The sequence below is a fragment of the Phaethon aethereus genome, assembly GCF_964289735.1.
Source record: "Phaethon aethereus genome assembly, chromosome: 14".
Lineage (NCBI taxonomy): Eukaryota > Metazoa > Chordata > Aves > Phaethontiformes > Phaethontidae > Phaethon > Phaethon aethereus.
Window position 1 is genome coordinate 1,294,342 of NC_138590.1, and position 23,461 is coordinate 1,317,802.

The window sequence follows — 23,461 nt, forward strand, 5'->3', positions numbered from 1 at the left end:
AACAGTTTGCTTGGTAATGTCAAGACACACCCGAACATACAGAAGCAGAATTTTATGGGCTTACAGAACTCTTCAGTTAAACAGCTAATGCTCTTCAGCGGTGTAACTCCAAGTTCAGAAGACACAGAGCAGGGCTTTTAGGATAACACTTTAAGAAATTTGTCCTTAATTTCCTATTAAGATATATTTTAAGTCTTCTCTCATCAGTTGGGCCTTCGGGGCTAGTCCTAACCACACACACAGTTGGTGAAGTTGAGTAATTCTATAGTACATTCTATACATGTAAATACTTCAAATTAGGCAGGTACATAATATTTCCACTGTTAAAGTTTAAAGTTTTCTTTAACAGTGGAAATATTATGTACCTGCCTAATTTGAAGTATGCAAATTCATTTTCTCTCTCTAACACAATACAGAATACACTGCCCATTTACATTTCAAACGTCTTTGCCTAAGTAAACTTGTATTTTCAAGTCTAGAGAACTAGAGGGCTAAACTAGTACAGACAAAGGACCAGAGGCCTAAAACAATAAACTGATCTTGAGCAGAAATCAAATAGTACGGTGAAGTGCAGACTTTCTCTATTTATTTGTTTTACACAAAACATTTTTAAAAGAAGAAAAAAATGAGACAAAAACTACTTCTCTTGTACCTTAAGGATCTAAACAGAATATTTACTGTAGTACATGATATGCTTGCTTCTTGAAAATCGGATTTGCTTACTGTGCCTTGGCTGAAACTTCTTGATAATGAATGCCTCCACATCACTAATCTTATTTTAAAATCTTGGCTTAAACTTTTTAAGGTGTATTTTCTTTAAGGTATTTTAAATTGATAGATCAGTCACGGACAAATCTATGAGTTTCACTTTAAATTGAGGTGTGTTGTTAGGAAGATTATATATATGAATTCCTGACAACTCTCTCTCTCTCTGAATAGGTGTCTGTATCCACTTTCTTTGTGTTCTGTAACGATTAAAACAGAAGACAAGCATGTAGTAATGAACGTGAACACAATTCTTTAAGCATATTTAAAATGGTATAAATAATTTCTGCATTACTCTGGCCTGACATGGAAGGAATTTAAGAGATTATTCAGCCCTGGTGTCTCCTGCAACAATCCCTGATTCCCAGGGTTTAAGCTGGTTGCTGTCCTCACTTGCCCTGTAGTCCCAGTGCTGGGGGGAACCAGCACACTGCTCAATACTACTGCAATTTCATTTTTGATCTGTGGCAAGGTCAGAAAGCCAGCGTTAGGGACCCCAAGGGATAAAACAATCCCCACGGCTGCTCCATGATCTATATCCCCTCCCAAACCCAGCTCAGTCCAGAGTGCCAGGTCCCCCCCTCACAATCTCATCACATCACTAATGACCTCGTAATTCCTCTTTCTCTTCAGCGTCCTGCTTTGAGCCAAAAACTCTCTCCATCTGAGCTTGTTTCCCAGGATCTCAGTGTGTGCTCCTTTCCCCGCTGCACTGAGCAGCACAAGAGGAGCCAGCTCTTACAGAAAATTAGATAGATAGATAGATAGATAGATAGATAGATAGATAGATAGATAGATAGATAGATAGATAGATAGATAGATAGATAGATAAAGACCTGCCTCTCTCCGGGGGACTCTGTCCCTTGCCCTAGCCGAATCTGGGTTGCTGCCGAGTCCGATTTTTTTCACGCAGGTTTCTGCCGCTGCTTTCCGTGACTTGCAAATTCGCCACTGGGTTTTTTTCCCTGGTGGCGGCTGCCCTCCGCCGGCGCCGAGCAGGGATTGCAGCAGAATATCCCCGGCCTGGAGAGCCAGGGACGGAGCAACCGGATCCGATCCCGCTGCCTCTGCTCCTCCCTGGGTAGAGCTTCGGGCAGCGGCCGACTTGTTGGTGGACAAAAAAAAATGCATTTAAATGATCCCAAGGTGTGCCCAAGTCTCATCAACTTTTTGGTTCGGCTTGAGCAGATAATATTTTTGTATGAGACAATGCTCATAGACTACATGTTGTTTTCTATTAGCCCTCCCTACTGTTGATGGAATCCAGTATCTTTAATATAAAAATAGATTACCTTTTTTTCCCCCTATATTTATGAACCCAGCATTAGAAGAAAATTGACACCAGAGGTGGGTTACACCTGCCCAGGTATAAACTCTTCAACAAGAATATTAGCTGTCATGCACTGAAGGTGCATTGCTTTCATATGTTTGCTTTATAATTATTCACTAGGAACTTTGTGTGTGCATCTATCTCTAAGCTGCTATCCAGATTTTCATTGCCAGTGTGTCCATTCCATTAGTAAATGTGATATTGATGTGAACATATGTCTGTTGCCTAACTCTAACACTTTTTTGATTTCTCCCCACAGGATGGATGTTTTCTGCTCTGGAAGTCTCCTTTCTTTCAGAGTATCTACAGGTTGTTGGTCAGCAGTACTGAGCATGTAAAAATATCATGCAACAGAAAGATGGCTTTTCAGAGCTCACCTTTAACAAGATAAAACAGGTATATAACAAAACAGTCAAGATACAAGAGTATGTTAGGCTACTCTATGAGAGCCTAAATCTCACTACTTTTTGTAAAAGATGTCCCAGGAGGTTCACTGGTCACTGGTATTTCTGGGAATGTTTTAGTTGTGTTAGAGAAACAAGGGTCATCCTGTGATCCTGGAGGGTACCTGGCCTGCAATTGCTGCTGGAATCGTAATGTGAAAGGAAGGGACCTGCAGCTGAGGGCAGAGAAGCAGGTGTTAAACAGAGGGCACAAAAAGTCTTATTTTCCCAGGTATCCTCCCAAAACAGGAAGTCTGCTGCTTCTGTAAAGCATAAGCCAGAGTTCTCTTATGCTGGGGTTATACAGCCCTTATCATTTAGCTGGGTTTGATTTACAAACAGTGCTGGCCACTTACTTACTTAGCTGCTGGACTGGTCACTGTATCTTCAGAAGCACTAAATGTAAAGTGGAGGGTGGTCCCCTCATGTTGACCCATCTCCCTGTTCACCTGTGACATGAGTAAACATGACAACTCCCTTGATCTTGTCTCCTTTGAAAGTATCAGTCCAGAAGCTCTGTTTTCCTTTCAGGTGGTGACCATGCTGTCCATGAAGCTGTGCTTGAATCGCTTCTCCATTGGCCTCCCTATTTAGGTGGCACTGGGCCAGGTGTTTCCACCTTCATAGACTCATAGAATAGTTTGGGTTGGAAGGGACCTTCAAAGGCCATCCAGTCCTATCCCCCTGCAGTGAGCAGGGACATCTTCAACTACAGCAGGTTGCTCAGAGCCCCGTCCAACCTGAGCTGGAATGTTTCCAGGGATGGGGCATCTACCACCTCTCAGGGCAATCTGGGCCAGGGTTTCACCACCCTCATGCTGAAAAATTTCTTCCTTATATCTAGTCTAAATCTGCCCTCTTTTAGTTTAAAACCATTACCCCTTGTCCTATCACAACAGGACCTGCTAAAAAGTCTGTCCCCATCTTTCTTATAAGCCCCCTTTAAGTACTGAAAGGCTGCAATAAGGTCTTCCTGGAGCCATCTCTTCTGCAGGCTGAACAACACAAACTCTCTCAGCCTTTCCTCTGAGCATTTTTGTGGCCCTCCTCTGGACCCTCTCCAACAGCTCATGTCTTTCCTGTGCTGAGGGCTCCAGAGCTGGACACAGCACTGCAGGTGAGATCTCACCAGAGCACAGTAGAGGGGCAGAGTCCCCTCCCTCGACCTGCTGGCCATGCTGCTTTTGATGCAGCCCAGGATACAGTTGGCCTTCTGGGCTGCGAACGTACATTGATGCCTCATGTCCAGTATTTCATCCACCACTACCCCCTTCTCAATGTGTTCATGCCATCCAAGGATTAAGGCATTGGGAACTTGGCTTGAAGATGGGCCAAGCCTGGCATCAGGAGATAAAAAGTTGGGCACTGATGCTTGCTTTCTCTGGTCACTTCATCCTGTTAAACTGGCTGAGATACTAAGGTTCCCTTTGGTTTCCTGATATGTTCTAATAATTGTCTTGCTCTCCAAGTGGAAACAGAGACACTCTGACACTCTGAGGGAGAAAGATGGAAAAGAGGATATATAGGTCCTAAACCAGACACTGAGGATGGGGGAAAGACAAACACAAACCTAAAGGACTGTATATCAGCCTTTCTTCCTCCTACTTTCCTCTCCTGCCTGTTTTGTTTCTTCCTTCTCTGTGTCCATTTTCACTCCTTTCTGATCCATGCACCTGTTTTGACTTCAAACTGCCTCTACTGCCACTTTTCTCCAAAATTCCCCCTACCCTTTTCACTATGGCTGATTGGACCCCTTTCCCTTTACTAATTCCCATTCTGATTCTTTTCTTATAGGTACTACACCAACAAGCTCCTCCTAAGTTGCCTTCAGGATCGATCCTACATGTATTTCTCTGTCCTTACCCTCCTTGATCAGCCTTGTCAACCAAACAGGTTCGGGTTTGTCCTCTCTTGGCCCCTCTTGCATAGCAACTTTCCCTCTTCTAAACATTGCTCTCCCTCTTCCTATTCTCCCTTTCTCTCCCTCACTTCCAAATCTGCTTCTCAGATGAATCCTTGTTTCTCTCCTCAGATGACCAGCTAGAATTTCACAATTAGCCTGTCCAAGGCCAATCCCTGTCCATATCCTTTCCTTCCTGGCCTGTCTATTAAAGAGAAAATGTGCTATTTCTGCACCCAGAACAGCATACACTCTGGCTATTTCTTATTTCTTATTATATAGCTCAACTGTCTTCCCTCAATCACTTCTAGTCACTATCTTCAGGCAGCCTATTGTAGAAACATTTCTTCTCAAACTGGCAGTTTCTTGCCCTTGTTCATGAAATGCCTGTGTGGAACTTCTGTCTCTGAAGTCTCTTTTTCAAGGCTATCCAAACGTCACTGATAAAATGATCTTATTCTCTGGTGCTTTATGAAAACCACACAGAAAGCCAAGATTTCTGTGGCTTTGAATTGCCTGACAACCTTGTGCTGTTTGACTGTTCATCATGCGGCTTTCCATATGTATCTATCTTCTCCCAGTCAACTGAAAGAAAGCCACTGCACAAAACTGTGGAGTCATACAGAAACTGGACACAAGAACATGAAAAAAACCCTTAATAGATGACATTTTCCCCCACAAAATACATCAGCTTAGAGCTAGAAATTAAAATATTATTTGTGGGCTATTTGAGACCTCAAGATGCAAGAAAACACGTGGTTCTAGGGATTTATGAAGAAAATTGCTGCATATTTGACATAGGAGTGAGGTTGAGGATAGAAAAATTGGATCCCACTAAGCACAAAGTTTACAAAGATGAGAATAATTTCTTGTCTTCAAAAGGCATTCGTAGCAGCAAAGAGTTGAAGCTGTATTTTCAAACAAGAAGTACTGAGATTGTCATGGCTAGAGAAAAGAGAGCAAGAATTCATTGCCTTCAAAAGATGTAGGAAGGAAAAAGTCTGAGTAGACATCTGGCAAGTATCTTCTGTCCAGCATTATCTTTGGAGACTGGAGAGTGCAGAATGTCTCTGAGAAGGTATATGAACTCAGACTTTTGAAGCAGGGAATTTCCCTTTATTCTTTGAAGTTAGAAGGTATACAGGGCAGATTTTAGAGTGGATAACCTCACAAACAGACGTTAGTAGAAAGGAAGTACTGCTGCCTAGGAGGAAATGTGGCCCACATCGTGTCCAAGGAGAATGAGCAGCATTCCTGCGTCAATCAAAACACTGGAGTCCTGACAGTAAAGGAGCCTCTGGACCAAGAGGTGATTTGGGATCTGTCTGCAGAGGGATACTCTGCAGACTCTCTTCTCTAAGAGATACTCTCTTCTCTAAGACATTCTTTGAAAATCCATTGCAGCTGATCCAGGAGATGGTGGAGGTTCATGCTGCTATTAATACTGAATTGGTTCTTAACTATACATTGCTCTAGGAGAGGACATACAATAGTTGGAGGTTTCCTTGTGAAATAGAAAAATATTCAAAACTCTGAGCCTCCCGCAAACAGCCTGCGCTTGAAAACGCCTCGATTGTCTCTCTGACTTCTGGAAGATGTAGTGCACAACACCTGAGCAATGCTTGTTCATTATTTGTCCATAACACGCATCTTCAAGCACATTTGACAGAAGGTTTATATAGGATGCCTTCTAGACATTTCAGAGTTGCCTGGATTATTAGTGCCAAACAAAACGTCTCAATAAGTATTAAGAAAATGCGTTTATTTGCCAAAAGCTTCAGGTGGGAAACGTGTTTCAAAATTTGCCCTAACAATAGCCAGAACCCAGCGGAAGAGGCTCAGGGGCAGACGAGAGGCCATATGCAGTTCCTGCGTTGGACGCCCAGTGCCGCTGTTGGCCAGCGCTGGGGGTATATTGTTGCTGCTGGGCGGGGAGCTACCAAGCAGGGAGAGACCAGTGAGCACCAGTTAGATGCTGCATGGCTGACATTAGCCGAGAGCTCAACCGAAATGTCCTGGTTCCACTGGAATATACCCTGGTTTAAAGCCTTTTCCAAGGGATGGGCTGGGAATTGCCGCATCGAGAACCGTCAGGAAACGCCAAGAGCACAAGGCAGAACCAGGGATGTGAAGGAAGGAGACGGTCTCACAGGCTGTCCCCAGTCTGCTGATGCCACGCTCCATCCCTGGGGGATTTGGGAAGATTTCGCCGCAGGTCTGGGGTGACTCAGGCAGAGCCTGTTGGTTGGTAAGCACCGGCTTAATACCGCGAGAAAGGAATGTTTGCATTTAACAGAGTGATGGGGAAAACATTAACTGGACTGAATGCAAACAGGGAGAGGAGGCCGGTTTATCTCTCAGAAAATGAACACAAATGGGATATGTACCGGTGGTATTTACAGCATAACAGAGAGCCAGAAGGTTGGGGACAATTCTCCCGGCTTTCCTCACGTTTGCATCCAGCTGAGAACTCAGGGTAGCTGTTCGGCGGGAGAGCTGGGAATTCAGGCACTGTCTGAATGCTAGAGGAGAGAGAAGAAATCCGCCCTGGGAGCTGGCTGGGAATGAAAGGACGAGAATGTTGCTCCCTCTTTGCACTCAGGAGTGGAAACTTGGGGAAGCATCTGTGCTTTTGATCTGCAGGCAACTGCTCCTCCCAAGGCACGCTATCTGCAGGGTGTGCTGGAGGTGACTGGGCAGCGGCTCCAGGGATGGGGAAAAAGCCTCGATCCGGGGGGGAACGAAACCCGGCCTGGATCCTCTGAGATTGCACTCAGAGGATCTGAATTCCCAGCTAGAAGACCAAACCGAAATTGCTCAGGCTGCAGAAGTGTGGGGAGAATCCTCTTTCAGAAACACTGTTGTCAAATACGGAGACATACCAGGAACTGAGAACATGTTGCTGCAGCTCTTTTCTAGCATTGATTTAAATCTCAGAGTAAAGAGGAAACTGGTTTTCGGTCATTTTAAGCTACCTTCTTAGGATTCAGACATCATCACTAAAAGAAAAAACGAAGAAGCCTGCAACATCACTATGTGCTCAAGGAGATAAGTGAATTTTCTCATATATTTATACAAGTTACATTCTTCTTATGGCTATGGTTCCTCAGTCTGTTCTAAAACACGGTGTGCCGCCTTCTTTTTTCCACTCATACATATCCATTTTATCATTGTGACCCAACGGAAAACACCAGCATTAGCTATCCAGTGATGCACGGTAAGTGACCCTCTTTATTTTGCATTCCTCTAGAATCTGAAAGTATATGAGCTTCACTCTACGAGCAGCATCTTCTGATGTGCAGAGATACTTGTTATAGCCAACAGCTCCGTTAAGGATCACTGTTCCTCTTACACACTTCCACACCTGAAGCTGAAGGTCACCATTTCCCTTCTGAAATGAGGGGAGTAACAATTACCGGGTTACTGCAGTCAGGGTGGGAAGTGTCTGTGGAAACTCTTCTCAGCTATTGTGCCTGTTCCCTGCTGCATAGTGGTGCCAAGGATTACCTTATGGAGAAGCAAATACACCTTCCTCTCTCGGAGGTGCCAAGAGCTGAACAGGAGCACTGACAAGGGCACAAAACAGATGGATTCCAGGCATCACTGTTATTTTTGCATGGCACGAATGAGGAGAGAAGCCACATTCCCAATGCATCTACTGCTGTACTTGGCCTGTGGTTGGTTTTACATCAAGTTTCTGGGTTGGTGATAATGATAGAAACTCGAGAGTTGGACACATCCCTGGAAAGGAAGAAAGGAAGAAAGAGCTGACCCGGCTTTTGATGTAAGATAGCCTTTTAGATCTTACCACGCTTCCAAGTCAAAGGGTGAAACGACGACATCACAAAAAATGGCTGCACCTGTGCAAAGTCCTGTAGTAGCCAAAATTCTGCGGAATCCTGAAGTCAAGTCTAGCTGTTACTTTCTCCTACTGATATAGTCACGAAGTTTTTATTTTAAAACAAATTAAGACATCTGTGAATTTCTAGGATTTCACCTGGTGAGTATCGTTGGACTGTGTCAGCCCTTTCAGCAGACAAAAATAAGGGGAAAACATCTAGGAAATTAAAAGAAAGATGTCAAAAGCGAGGAGGTTAGGATACTTTCCTGTATAAAAAAATCAGCGTGGTTCCTTTTCTAGTAAGAGCTGAATTAAAATTGTTTGAACCAAAAATATGTAGTGCTAGCTGTATTTGGTTTTCTCCTCCTTTTTTTTTTTATTCTCTAAGAAGAAGACTGGGCTTGGAGGCAGCTCTCCGCATCTCCAGCACATCCCGTCTGCCTTTGCCGGAGCTTGCCGCCGGGTCTACAGCAGCAGTCGCGATGTAAGTGGATCCCCAGGGCCGGCGATGGGGTTTTTACCCGATCTTCAGCACGGATCCCGGTTCACACTACCCGGCCGTGCTCAGGACCCCTCGTTCTCCCCTCCCACCTCCGTTTTCACCACGGTTGTTCCTCCCAAGTCCACTCTTGACCTCTCCCTTTTACCGAACTTGATCCTGCCTCTAATCATCCCATAATAAGCTTTGCATATTCCTACAATCCCCCTCAAACGTCTCCAATCAGTTTGCTCCTTCCTATGAGACCATTTCTGATAATCCATTATAATTTTTTTTTTTCCTTACCGTTTAACAAAGTTCCTGGTTGAACCTCTTGGACTTCACACTAGAATGGTTCCTTTAATCGATCGGTGTCATTAGATCCCTGGTATTTGCTATTGTCTCCGTTAGTTCCTGCTCGTTAGCATTAGTGTATCTGGGGGTTTAATTTATCACCTTTCCTGTTTGTTTCCTGGCCTTTTATGTTAAATAGCTGTTGGGTGCATATCCTTACACAGGTGCAGGAGTTCAGGTTTGATCTCTCAGTACAGGGACCTTTAAAATATTTCTAAGCCTGTGTGGTAACGTCAGAGGAGAAAGGACTGTATATCTCCAAAACATGAAAACAAATTGCAGCATTTCGATGTTTGTGTACGGCTGGGGACATTATTCACGAATGTGTTATGTAGTGACACACCGTATCATGGGTTTCAGGGTCAGCAGGGCGGCAGGGGAGGATACCTTTGTCAATTAAGGAGAAAAACTCCTTTGACACAGAAAAACGTTAGAGTTGTGTGTCCTTTGGGCGAGGTGTGATACACAATGAGAGAAAAACAGCATTAGGATGGTGTGTCCTAGAACAGCATTATCATTCCTGTGTGATGGTGAATTGGGGGATGACGGTGAAGCATTTGTTTCCAGGACCTTTTCCTGGCACTCCCTGTCATATTCAATAGCCGTGCTTCTCTCACCCGCCCCGCTTGCTAATTGTCCTGTGTTCATTAACAAGTGGAAAAGAGAAGAAAAATCCCGCAATGCATCCTGTGGAAGTAGCAGATCTTGCGATGCCTACACAACACAGAAGAAAACCACGAGCTGTGTATGAAGAGTTCGCGCTTGCAAGATGGGAAGTGATACCCAGAGCAGAGCTCTGTATGCGGGGAGGGAGCCTGCTACCAAGGGAGGAGAGCATTTACACCGCGCTTTTTGGCTTCGTTTTGGCACGGAGAGTGCATATTCAAGTAGCAAAAACTCTAAACCAGCCGTGCTGCCGGGAATGAGAAGGCAGAGGAAATATTCCCCCTTGTGACGCTGGGTGGGGATGTTGGCCACGGACCGGCGGGTTCCTCTGCCCGCACCGGGTTTGCAGACACAAGGAGACAAAAAAAAAAAACCCAAAAGCCGTGTGAGCTGCTCGGGAAGGGCGGTGGGGCACGGAGTGCTTTCAGACCCCCTTGCCCCGAGATTCCTGACAAACAGCGTTCTGGCTCGGCCGCTGCTTAAAAATGCTGGGAACCACGGAGGACGGTGGATGGCTTTTCTGGAGAGTAATGGCGTGTGGGAGACGGAGCGGAGGCAGCAGGAGGCAAGTGATCTTGTTTATTCTGTGCGTTTGTGTGTGTCAGAGCGGGGCCGGAACCCTCCGCTATTCTCTGGCGGAGGAAATGGAGAGGGACTCCTTTATCGCCAATATTGCAAAGGACCTGGGCGTTTCTCCGAGCCAGCTCGCAGCTCGCAAGGCCCGCGTTGTGTCCGAGGGGAACGAGCAGCTTTTCCGCCTCAATCAGAACACCGGAGTCCTGACGGCAAAGGAGTCGCTGGACAGAGAGGAGATCTGTCCGCAGAGCGATACCTGCACACTCTTCTTTAAAATATTCTTTGAAAATCCGTTGCAGCTGGTCCGAGGGGAGGTGGAGGTTCGTGACGTGAACGACAACTCCCCCGTATTCCCGGAGAAGGAGATGGTTTTAGAGATCCCTGAAACGACATCTCCCGGATCCCGTTTCCCTCTGGAAAGCGCCCAGGACAAGGACGTGGGCAGTAACGGTTTGCAGAACTACAGTCTCGGGTCCAATTCGCATTTCTCCCTCGCTCTCGGAACAGGGAAAGGTGGAGCAAAATACGTGGAGCTGGTCCTACAGCAGCAGCTGGACCGTGAAGAGCAGCGAGAGCTGAATTTACTCCTCACCGCCACCGACGGGGGCTCGCCACCCAGGTCGGGCACTGCTCAGGTGCAGATCGTGGTGCTGGATGCCAATGACAACATCCCGGTCTTCGCTCGGGAGCTCTACGAGGTGCGCGTGGCCGAGAACAGCCCCCCGGGGCAGCTGGTGCTCAGAGTCGCGGCCGCGGATCCCGACGAAGGGTCCAACGGGAAACTGCGGTACTCCTTCGCCCAGACACCGGAGCGGTCCCGGGAGCTCTTCGAGCTGAACGCTTCCACGGGGGAGGTACGGGTCGCGGGCAACCTGGACTTCGAGGAAGCGAAAAACCACGAGATGGTGGTGAGAGCCACCGACGGCGGGGGGCTGTCTGCGCATTGCAAAGTGCAAGTGGAAGTCGTGGACGTGAACGACAACGCCCCGGAGATAGCGCTCACCTCCCTCACCGCCTCCATTTCCGAGGACGCCCCGCCCCGGACCGTGGTGGCCCTGTTCAGTGTGCGGGACCGGGACTCCGGGGACAACGGTAGGACGGAGTGCGCCATCGACGGGGACTTGCCCTTCAGTCTCACCCCCACTTTTGATAATTACTACGAGCTGAGAACAAACGCGGCGCTGGACAGGGAGAGGACGACGGAGTATAACATCACCATCACAGCCATGGACTGGGGTACGACGCGGCTGAGCTCTCGGGAAAGCATCTTCGTGCAGATATCGGACGTGAACGACAATCCCCCAGAGTTCACTCAGGAGATTTACACCATGTCGGTGACGGAGAACAACAGCCCCATGCTCCGAATCGGCAGCATGAACGCCACGGACGCCGACGCGGGAAAAAACGCCCGCGTGAGCTACGCGCTGGTGCGGCAGGAGGGCAAAGAGCAGCCCGACGTGTCGGTCAACTCTGAAAACGGGGATGTTTATCTCCTCCGCCCGCTGGACTACGAGGAGGTGCGCGCCTTCGAGGTGGCGGTGCGCGCCACAGACGGCGGCTCGCCGCCGCTCAGCGCCAGGGCAGTGCTGCGCGTGGTGGTGCGGGACGAGAACGACAACACGCCCGTCGTGCTGCACCCGCCCCCCGACAGCAGCGCGGCGGCGGGCGAGCTAGTGCCACGCTGGGCGCGGGCGGGCTACCTGGTGGCCAAGGTGGTGGCGGTGGACGCGGATGCGGGGCAGAACGCGTGGCTGTCGTACGAGCTGGCCAAGGCGACGGAGCCTGGGCTGTTCCGCGTAGGGCTGCACAGCGGCGAGGTGCGCACAGCGCGGGCCGTGGCGGAGCGGGACGCGGCCCGGCAGAGGCTCGTCGTGCTGGTGCGAGACCGCGGGCAGCCGCCGCGCTCCGCTACCGCCACCCTCGGCATCGCCTTGGTGGACGGCTTCTCCGACGCCCATTTGCAGGTGAGCGAGGAGGCGCCGGCCGCCGAGCCCGACGGACCGCTGACCCTGTACCTCATCGCCTGCCTGGCCTGCGTGTCGGCGCTCTTCCTGGCCACCGCGGTGGCCACCGTGGTGGTGAAGGTGCAGCGGGTCAGGAGGAGCAAGGCAGAGACCTTGCCCACGTTCCCGAAGGCTTCTACGGAAAGCAATGCAAGCTCCCTGCCCCGCAACTACGTGTACGACGTCTGCTTCGCCGCCGGGACCGTCAACAGCGAGTTTCGGTTCCTCAGGCCGCTCTTGCCCTCCTTCCCCGCCGGGCTGCACCCCGGCCCCGGCGAACAGCGGAGCTCGGTGTGCTCGCAAGAGGCGGCCAGCCTCGGGGAAGAAGGCGACTGGACTGCACAGGTGAGCGATCTGCCCTGGCCGAGGCGGTGGGCGCAGCGGGGCGGGAGCAGCGTGACGGCGAGGGTTTCACCCCGGGACTAAGGTCTATCGATGTTGTGGAGATGGTGCTGGAGGAGCCACTGGGGCGGGAGGAGGGGATGGAGAGGGTCTCAGAGCCGCTGCCAGGCCCCACCCCCCAGGAGGAGCCGGCACGGCACAGCCGCCCCGCAAATGCTGACTTAACCGCACTTCTCTGCATCCAGCTTTATGCTCTGGGCATTCGCGTTAGATCAAGTCTTTGGTGTCACTACAAATGGGGACAGAGGGACCATGAGAAGAGGAGAAGTAGAGGTGTAGATATGTGAGCCACAGCGGCTCCTGTCTACGCACTGTGTAAAGCCCGTAGGGACCCAGAATAGGAACGACACCGCCCCTAGGGACGCATCCTCCCAGAGGCGACAGCACCGGGAATGTAGTGGTCCTGTCCAGCCTCAACCGGGACAGCGGGGACAACGGGGTGTGACATCACTGACGGTGTCCCCTGCACTGCTGTTAGGATCGGATACTGGGCGCTGCCAAGTACCGTTCACCAGGGTGGTGGCAGTGCTGAACTCAAGCTGTCTTACAAGCTGATGGAGGCCACGGAGGTGAGGACCTCTGCCATTAAATTTCCTTATATTTTTGTGGCAAGCATGAACAAGTCACATGTATTGGCCGGGAAAATGTTGTTATCGGGACTTTACAACGCACCCTCCCAGTCCTTTCCCGACGCAGGCGGGTGCTCCCAGGCAGTACCAGCACCTCTCTCCTTAGTGCTACTGTGAACTCAAAGTGAGTCATGTCCGAGGCGCCCATTAATCTCCAGCTGTTCAAAGAGCATGGGGGAGACAAGAGGCGATCACTGAAACAGATCCTTTTCTCCTCACTCTCCCACTGAGTCCAAGTACCCTCTAAACATGGGGTTACTAGTTTCGGGGGATCCATCCAGCACTTCACAAGAGTCCGGACAATGAATGTATATGAGGCTGAAAACCCACAAACACCATCTTACCGTCACCCCTTAACATTTTCATATTTTATAACTCCTGATGCTTTGGATTCACTTTACTGCAGGTTCTTAGAACTGCAGTCGCAGTAGTCTCAGAGGAGATAAGGTCTTGATGATGATCTTGATACATCAATGTCAAACCACATTTACTGTTTGTGGGAAAGTGGTTTTATTTTGGGCTCTCACCATCTTAAATTACTCCCTCAGACTCATAAAAAGTTTGCAGTAGTGCCTTTGTGATGTCTACAGTGGAGGATGGTTTCTGGCTTTGGATTTTCCCCATTCAGGTCATAGACCCACCACCTCTTCGGCTTTTGGGTAAAGAGTGGTGTCAAACACGCAGTGGTGTAAGACGTGCCCTCTAAGCTTCTGACTGATGCCTGCTTACCTTCAACGCCCAAATGACAACCTCCACTCTCTGTTCCTTGCAGGGCAGAGCTCCCCTCTCCGAAGACACGGGTCCCAGACCTGCGGGAGCAGCTTACACTGCAAATAGGGTGATGGAGTTAAATGTCAATTCTGATCAAAACCCTTGGCTCACCCATGAGTAAGTGAAGAGAAAGACAAGCATTCTGTCCTCACCAGCTAGCGTCCTCACAGGGAAAAGAGAATGGAGAGACCAAACACCCATGAAAAAAGGTACCAGGGAGGCACAAGGCTTCTCTGGAGAGAGCAACTCTCCTCTTGAGCAGTACTTTATCCATGTACGTATTTTGTAATTGTGATATAGATAGACGGAGGAGGAGGACTGTGTTGCATGTTGATTACACGGAGACTTGATGTACGATTGTGAGAGTGCTACTGCTTCTAAATGTTAAGGCAAATACTGCAAACTGGAAGCAGATCTTCAAGATAGTTTTTTTTCTATATAACCTTTTCTAAGTTGATTTTTTTTCTTATGGAGAGGGCTTTGTAATAATGTCTTAATTTTCTGCAGTCTGTTCTATACCGGACCAAACAGATATTATGCAAAATTAAGCGGTGCTTGTAAATGAATTCCTTAATAACAAGCAGAAACTGATGACATTAGAAACGGTTGACATTGGCACACTTCGCCTATTTGCCCAGGAGTTTACAGATTCTCCATACTGTAAAGAGTGGGCTTTGAGCAATGTATTCTTTTTTTTTCCGCCATAACGTGAAGTTGAAATTAACACTTCAGGATTTTTGAGTATAAAGTAGTAGAGAATTAAAAGTATTGTTTGTGGTTTTACAGTAAAGTAGGGTAAACCGTTTACAATAAGCTTAAGGCACTGTAGAATATCGGGCGTCAAGATGCTTTCTGTTTTCTTTTCCTCTCATTAATCGGAATTGACCTATAAAGTAATATGATATTTCCTGTCGCTCACACATTTTTAAGAATCAAATGCCTGATGACGGAAAATAATAAAATCTACTTGTAACTCCCTCGGGTGAGTGTGCTGTCTCGAAGATCACTTATCACAGTCATCACTGAGGAAATAGTCACCCCAAGAGCAGGATTTCGGGAATAAATTCGTGCATTTGAAGTGGATTTTATGCAGGAGAAATCAGAGCGACCTGGAAAACAGGACGTTCTCAGAAGCCGGAGCAAGATGGAGGGGGCTTTTCTGAGCCAAGCTGAGGTCCGAGAGATGCTGCTCCCAGCCCGAGAGCTCGTGAATTGGGGGAATAATTTCTGTTCATTTCAGAAACCCGCCCAGGAACTACTACGGGGAATTACATGGCTATCGCTGCCGCAGTTCAAGGACCAGCTCACTCTGGATGCAGGACACCTGTAACAATACACAGCTTTTTTACCTAAACAGCCTGAAAGTAATTTCTTCACTGTGCACAAATGGTTCAAACCGTTGTAGGGAGGGACATGAGAAAAAACAGCTTTAAATAAATCCCGTTTTCAAGTAAAAGGAAAACAGAAGAAATGCTCATTCAAGATTCGACGTGATCACCACGTCCCTGACAAGGACCCTCTTCAGCATGCGGGACAGGATACGGGGGACAAGGGACAGGACGAGTTCCGAGCTGCCGGGGGACCAGACCTTCAGGGTCACGCTGCTGGCGGCCGACGAGTACGCGCTGGTGACATAGTAGAGGCTGGAACTGGAGGAGGTGGCAGAGTACAACTTAACGATGCGGGCCCGCGACGACGGCTCCACCGTGCTCTCGCCATCCAAGACGCTGCTCGTGGGGCTCTTGGACGTGAACGACAACGCGCCCACCTGCGCCCAGGACGTTTACAACAAGGTGCTGAGCGAAAACGAGCCTGTGTTGGACGAGCGACGCCGGAAAAAAGCCCGCGTGAGATAAGCGATGAGGGCGTCTCCGCCGGGCGCGCACGCTGCGGCATCCTCCGTGTCCGCGGAGGCAGAGAGCGGAATTCTGCGGCCGCTGCGAACAATGAACTACAAGGAGGTGCGCGCCTGCGAGGTGGCGGTGCGCGCCTTCGAGGTGGCGGTGCGCGCCACAGACGGCGGCTCGCCGCCGCTCAGCGCCCAGAAGGTGCTGCGCGTGGTGCTGCGGGACGAGAATGAAAACACGCCCGTCATGCCGCATCCGGCCCCCGACAGCAGAGCAAGGGCGAGCTGGTAACGCACTGGGCGCGGGCGGGCTACCTGGTGGCCAAGGTGGTGGCGGTGGACGCGGATGCGGAGCAGAACGCGTGGCTCTGGTCCAAGCTGGCCAAGGCGATGGAGCCGGGGATGTTTGGCGTGGGGCTGCACAGAGGCGAGGTGCGAACAGCGCGGGCCGTGGCGGAGCGGGACGCGGCCCGGCAGAGGCATCTCCGGCGCCTTCCTGCAGCTCTCCCACGCTCCTGCGGGGGGGGAGCAGCAGCAGCCGCGAGCGGGTGAGGAGGACCTGCTCAGCACCTATTCCTGGCGTCCCGGGGCTGCGTCCCGTCGCTCTTCGTTCTGTTCGGCGGCCGAGCTCTGCAAGGCTCGCCTCCGGGCACGCCTTTCGCCGCCCTCTGCCCGCTGTTAGGACCACGGCCGCTTCGGCACCGGTGACGTGGCCGTGGCCGGCGCGGGCGCTCTGTCGCCGGCTCCCCGCTACGAAGTGTGCCTGAGCAGCGGCCCGGGCGGGGAGCGAACTCCAGCTCGCGAGGTCCGTCCTGTCCAGCCCGCAGAGCAGCGCTGGGGCGGGGGCGGGCGAGGACCAAGAACCGCTGTGCAGCTCGCAGCCCGCCGGCGAGAGGGAAGGCAACGCGGGGAGCAGAGTCCCCCCGCCGCTCAGCCGCTGGGCTGGCCGGCCGGCAGGCGCGGCCGTGCCTGAGCCGCGCTGGGACCCGCCGCCGTGCCCCGTCCTCAGCCTGCGATGCCGCAGTAGGTGCAGCGACGTGCTGCGCGGTGACCTCCGTGCTGCCCCGGCGGAGGCTCTTGCGCGGCTCCTGCGGCCGGCTGCGGCGGCTCCGTCCCTCCGGGCTCAGCCTCCGGGCTCAGCCTCCGGCCCGCGGTGCCCTGGGAAAAGAGGCCTCGAGCTTGTCTCGTCGCCGCCTCGGGAGAGGGGCACGGAGCGGCCTCCCGGGAGCCAAGCGCGCACGCCTGCCCGCGGGGTCGCGGCAGCGGGGTCGGGCAGAACGCGGGGCAGCTGCCGGCGCTGCCCGTGCGCTCGGGCTCGAGCAGTGGCCCCGCGCGACTCTCGGGGCCCCTTCCCCGCCGTGCCCGCCCCGGCGACGCGTGCGCGCGTCCTGACGCGGGTCTCCCACACCCACCCGGACGAGCGGCCGGCAGGCGCGCGGGTGCCGGCGGGTGCGCGTGTGCCGGGGCGAGCCGGCAGCGCGGGTAGTGCGCGGCGGCGGGCGCAGTCCCGCCGCGGGCCGCAGGGTGGCGCTCCCGGCCAAGCCGGCGACGAGCGGCTGCGGGCGGGGAGGCGCCCGGCCCGGCCCTGCCCAGCCCAGTCGAGCGGGGCGGTGGCGGCGGCGGCGAGCGGCGGCGAGCCGTGTCCCGTGCCATCCGCTGCCGGGGCGCCTGCTGGACTCAGCGAGAGGGAGGGCGCCCGCCCGCCGCCCCGCCGCGCTGTTGCCGGGAGCCGCTTTCCGCGGAGGACTGCGCGGGTGATCCGCGAGACTGGGACCGGCCGCCGCCGCCGCGACATGGCGCTCGCAAGGCAAGTGCTTTGTCTCTCTGCTTTCCTCTCCCTGCCGCACGCTCGCTCCGAGCCCATCCGCTACTCCGTGGCCGAGGAGGGCGAGAGCGGCTCGGTGGTAGGCAACGTGGCGGAGGACGCGGGGCTGGCCCCGGCGCAGCTCTCGGCTCGCCGCGCCCGCCTGGCCCCGGAGGACGGCCGGCAGCACTTTCGCTTAGACCGCGGCACCGGCCGCCTCGTAGTGGCGGAGAGGCTGGACCGGGAGGAGCTGTGCGGGCAGTCCGCTACGTGCACGCTCGCCTTCGAGCTCCTGCTGGCAACCCCCCTGCAGTTCTTTCGTGTCGAGGTGGCCGTGGAGGACATCAATGACCATTCGCCCGTTTTCCCGGAGGAACAAGTCTCCTTTAAGATCCCGGAAACGAGTGACCCGGGCTCGCGTTTCCCGCTGGAAGGGGCTCAGGACTTGGATGTTGGCAGCAACAGCATCCAGGCTTACAGCATCGCTCCCGAGAACGAGTACTTTAGTGTCTCCTTTGGGAGTCGGCGTAACGGTGACAAATATGTGGATCTGATCTTGGAAAAGCCTCTAGACAGAGAGGAGCAAGCAGAGGTGGTTTTCAGTGTCATTGCTGTGGATGGAGGCTCTCCACCCAGGAGTGGGACCACCCAAATCCACATTGACGTTCTAGATGTAAATGACAACGCTCCTGTCTTCACACAGGAGCGGTATATTGGTCAGGTTTTGGAAAACGTTCCAGAGGGCTCCGTGATTCTCAGTGTGGTGGCAACAGATCGGGATGTGGGAGTTAATGGGGAGATCTCCTATCAGTTCAGCCAAGCAGTGAGCCAGAGCGAATCAATGTTCATCATTGACCCTGCGAGTGGTGAAATTAAACTGACAAAGCCTCTGGACTTTGAGATGGCAGAGCATCACGAGCTCAGCGTGCGGGCCACAGATGGTGGGGGCCTCTCGGCAATCTGCAAGGTGTTGGTGGAGGTGGTGGATGTGAATGACAATGCACCGGAGCTGGTGGTCAGTTCCTTCAGCAGCCCCCTCCCTGAGAACACGTTACCCGGGACGGTGGTTGCCCTCTTTACCGTCAGGGACCGTGATGCTGGTGCCAACGGGAAGGTCTCCTGTGCCCTCGAAGACCAGCTTTTGTTCTCCCTGCGGACAGCCTATAAGAATTACTATGAGCTGGTGACGGTGAGCATGCTGGACCGGGAGGAGATGGCGCAGTACATCCTCACTGTCACAGCAGCAGATGCAGGGTCACCACCTCTCACAACCACCCAGACCTTCACGGTGGACATCTCCGATGTCAACGACAATGCCCCTGTCTTCAACCAGACCTCATACACCATGCACGTGCGCGAGAACAATGTCCCCACGGCATTCGTTGGAGCCATCAGTGCCACGGATGCTGACGTGGGGCCCAATGCCAAGGTGACCTATTCCCTGGCACCAGCCCGCCCTGCAGAGCGACCTCCCTGCTCCTGCATCTCTGTGAACTCTGAGAACGGGCACGTGTTTGTGCTGCGGCCTCTGGACTATGAGCAGGTGAGGCAGATCGAGGTCTTGGTGAGCGCCTCCGATGCGGGATCTCCTCCCCTCAGTGCCAACGTCACCATCCGCCTTGTTGTGGTGGACGAAAACGACAATGCACCAGTGGTGCTGTACCCATCCCAGGACAGCAGCCCACCGTCCAGCGAGCTGGTGCCCATGTCGGCTGAGGCGGGGTACCTTGTCACTAAAGTGGTGGCTGTCGATGCTGACTCAGGGCAGAACTCGTGGCTCTCATACCACCTGCTGAGGGCCACTGACCCCGGGCTGTTTTCAGTGGGTGCCCAGAGTGGAGAGGTGCAGCTGAGGAGGCCAGTGACAGAGAGAGATGCTGTGAAGCAGAAGATCATCGTCCTGGTGCGAGACAACGGGCGGCCACCTCTGTCAGCCACCACAGCACTGAGTGCACTCCTGCTCAGTGACTTCTCGGACATGCGCCTACCACACAGCAGCCTGGCCATGGAGGATGAGGGCGGCTCTCTGACAACCTATTTAATCATTTCCCTGGTCTTCATGTCACTCCTGTTCCTCGTGTCCACAGCAGCCTTTGTCGCTCACAAGGTGTGCAAGAGAAAGGAGCTGAAGGGTGGGCACGTTCTTTACGGAGCCAGCAACTTGCAGAGCGGCCTGGCTGATGTGGCCGCTGCAGGGACCCTGCCCCACGCCTATTGCTACGAGGTCAGCCTCACAACAGGCTCGGGCAACAGCGAGTTCAAGTTCCTGAAGCCCATCCTCCCCAGCCTGCCACCACAACACTGCAGCACGGGCAGAGGCACCAACGATGAACAGGATTTCCCCCGTGGCCATATCACCGCGGAGGACATGGCACCAGACAACCCTGGGATGCTCTCTGCAGAACAGTTCAATAGTCTTTCCTTTAAGTAGCATGGAGTCAGCACAGCCAGAGGGTCCTCCATGCTCCAGAGCAAAGCTGCATTTGACCTGGTGTCACTGATTTCCCTCAAATTCTGAATCAGAAGAGAGGTTGACTACCCCTCTAAAAAACAAACATACAAAAGAAACCAAGTCTCCCTCACTCAGGACGTAATATGTTTCAGCTCTATTAGAGCCCTTTCCTAATCTCTTTGAGGGTGGGGTTAGTTCCAGGGCCCCTGGCTAAGTTCTTGTCTCACTTGCTGTTAGGCAAGTCCATGGACCTCTTATTCTGTGCTGTAAGGCAACGGCATAGTCGCGCAGACAAATCACACGCTCACTGAAATGCACGTAGCCCTCCTCCTGGGTCTAGAAAAGCAAGGAAGCTGTGAGTACTGTGTTACAATGTGGTGCAAGCACGGGGCTCGCTCTTCTCTGGGTCCTGGATGTGTGTCTCTGAGATGTGTGGGCTCTGTGTGTTTTGCATTCTGGTGACTATGTCTGTGCATAGAGCCATTGCATGTCTGCGTCTGCTGCACTAGGGCTTTGCAGTGAAGCAGGGAGTTGCTCAGATCCAGCCTTTGTGACGCACGCAATTCCAGCTCAGCGAGCAAGAAGGGTACATTGACCCTTTGAGTACATCAGTCTCACCTTCTATAGGGGAGAGCAGCAAAACGCACATTCAGATCTTTCTTTGGTCCCTAAGGGCGACCAGATGGGTGGCCCTTTTCGGCAGCCTGTATGGGGGGCTTGGGTGGACTATCTCCTTGGGATTACCTTGGAAGTACACCAACACCAACAATGTTTGGACAGGCTCTACCTGTACAGAATTGTGAAAACTTGTTCATTGTCTTCAGGTGCATTGTAGGGAAACACCACATATTACTTCAAAGGACTTTGTCTGACGGTAAAATCGAGATGGGCTTGGCAAAGGGATATTGAGTTTGGTCTCATCTTTGTTGTTCCCAAATTCAGAGGCTTCTTGGTGGGGCTGGTAAGCTGTGCTGATATGATTTTCTGGGTTTGTATTAGAGCTTTTGCATTCTCCTTTTTGCCCTTTCTCCTTGTTCTCTGTGAAATGTATTTGAGCATTGCCTTGACTGTTCATCTTGAGAAGGATCCTCTGTCTCTCCTCCTATGTAATAACAGACTGCTTGTATGAAGTCAGTGTGGCAGGGAATATTCAGGAACCCTCACGCTGTGTTGTTCTGCAGTTATAAACTGCACCGTTGTGAACTGGGATCCACTTGTGTGTAAAAGTGAAATAAAGAGAACACCCAAATGCCTTGTGTGGAGACAGTAGTCTTTGTAGCAGTGTTCTTTCTGGGAAGGCACTCTGAAAGTTTTTTGAACAAGCCAGGAGACCACTATAGGCCTTCTGAGCACTGAGCTTCTGGCTGGGACAGGGCCTAGTTAGATCTGGGTCAGGGGAAACCAGCCCCTACCCTAAGAGGGGCCCTGGGAGTTCAAAGGCCTCTGCGCAGCAGTGAGGCAGGGGAGTGACCTTTCCAACTCTCCCAAGAGCTCCAGCTGCAGATGGCAGCTGTGAGGTGTTTGATCACAAAGTGTTTTGATTCTAAAGGTTTTGGGGGATGGGTGGCACAAAGACAGCCTACTGGTTGCTTTGGGGAAGTATCTGGGGGAGTGCGAGGAGGTGGGCAATTGGTGGGTGAAAACTACTGCCAGGGTGAGGATTCACTCTCAGGGAATGCAGAGGACTAGAGCTGTCCCTTCTGCAAAGTCCTTGATAGAAAGGTAAGTGCTGAGGACAGGCTCGTGTAGTGACGCTGACCAGAAGACTGTTGCACATCAAGGACTGAGTGATCCACAATCCAGTTAATCTGCGAATGGAAAGGCCTGTGCTGCATAAATCCGTGGTCGGCAGGATGGACTCAGCTCATTGTAACCGAGGAGATTGCAGGCAACTCCCACTTGGTACTGGTGAGAAAGTCACCCGTGGGCAAGAAGTCTGCATGCACACGGGGTTTACTATGCCACTAGAAATGATGAATAGGCTTACTTTCTTGCAGAAAAGTCCTGGAATGGCTCAAATTGACTGAAACGAGCACTCTCTCTTTTCTATAACCGGGGTCTGCATGGCATGCTGTGCGTGGCTGGAGTCCCATGTGAAACTCCTCTACTCAGGGTTCTCCACATCTAAAGGGATGTAGGGTTATCTATGGTGATCTCTTCCAGTAGCATGAGCTATACTAAACAGAGCTGTGAATGACATCTAGGAGAGTCATCGTGTCCCTCTTACTGAGCTCACAAGGAACCAGCACTTCCTGGTGTAAAACAGCTGCTTCTCGGGTCATTCCCAGGGTCCGGGTGCCTGATGCAGTTCATAACTAGGTGGTTTCTTACGGTTTTGACCCTATGAGAGGAGGAGGCTGTTTCCTGTCTTGGAGGGCCTGAACACACTGCTGAGCTTTCCCCCCGAGGGGCTCAATGGAGGTGCTGTTTTGGAAGGATAACTTCTTAGGCCAGGCAATAGACAGTCTTACCAGAGGGGATAAGTGACTGGACCTATAGGTCACCAATACAGATCAGAGATGTCAAGATTGGAGGTAGCCTGGCTGCATGCCCTGGTGGAGTTCACAGTCCTGAGCTGTATGGGTTAGGTGAAGAGTGAAGTCAGGACCCTGAATTTTGGAAAGGAAACTTCCAGCTTTTGAAGGAGTTAGTCAATGGGACCCCCTGGGAAACTTCCCACAGGGAAAATGGAGCAGAACAGATCTGGCGGCTCTTTAAGGATGCTTTCTACAGAGCACAGGAGCTCTCGATCCCTAGGTGTATTTAAGTGGGAATGGAAGGCAGGAGCCCATCACAGCTGAGTCAAGACCTGCTGGATCAAAGAGAAGGGCAATAAGGAAATGCACTGGCATTGGACGCCCAGACAGGTATCCTGGGAAGAGTACAGGGGTGCTGCCCAGTTGTGTAGGGATGGGGTCAGTAAGGCTAAGGAGCGTCTGGAGGTCAACTTGTCAATGGACACAAAGAATAATAAGGAAGTCTTCTACAGGTGTGTCAGCCAGAAAAGGAAGGTCAAAGAAAGCATACGCCCCCTGAACGAACACGACTGGCAAACTGGTAACAGCAGATGAAGAGAAGGCTGATGTTCTCAACAACATTTTTGCCTCTGTCTTCATTAGCAATCTCTCTTCCCATACCTCTTGAGTGGATGGGCTTCAAGATGAGGACTGAGGGAACACAGTCCCTCCCATGGGAAGAGAA

The 23,461-nt window shown here is 51.8% G+C and overlaps 1 protein-coding gene across 1 annotated transcript; it reads left to right on the top strand.

The window, feature by feature from the left end:
* Nucleotides 1–9,888: 9,888 nt before the first annotated feature.
* LOC309410043 (uncharacterized protein) lies at nucleotides 9,889–20,239 on the top strand (the record flags this gene model as incomplete). The annotated part of the gene is made up of 8 exons (XM_082006360.1): nucleotides 9,889–12,701; nucleotides 14,160–14,275; nucleotides 15,672–15,786; nucleotides 15,883–16,005; nucleotides 16,072–16,206; nucleotides 16,275–16,436; nucleotides 16,687–16,761; nucleotides 16,832–20,239. Exons 1-8 carry the CDS (start codon nucleotides 10,263–10,265, stop codon nucleotides 20,237–20,239), a joined length of 6,573 nt encoding a protein of 2,190 aa, XP_081862486.1. The 5' UTR covers nucleotides 9,889–10,262.
* Between the last annotated feature and the right edge of the window lie 3,222 nt (nucleotides 20,240–23,461).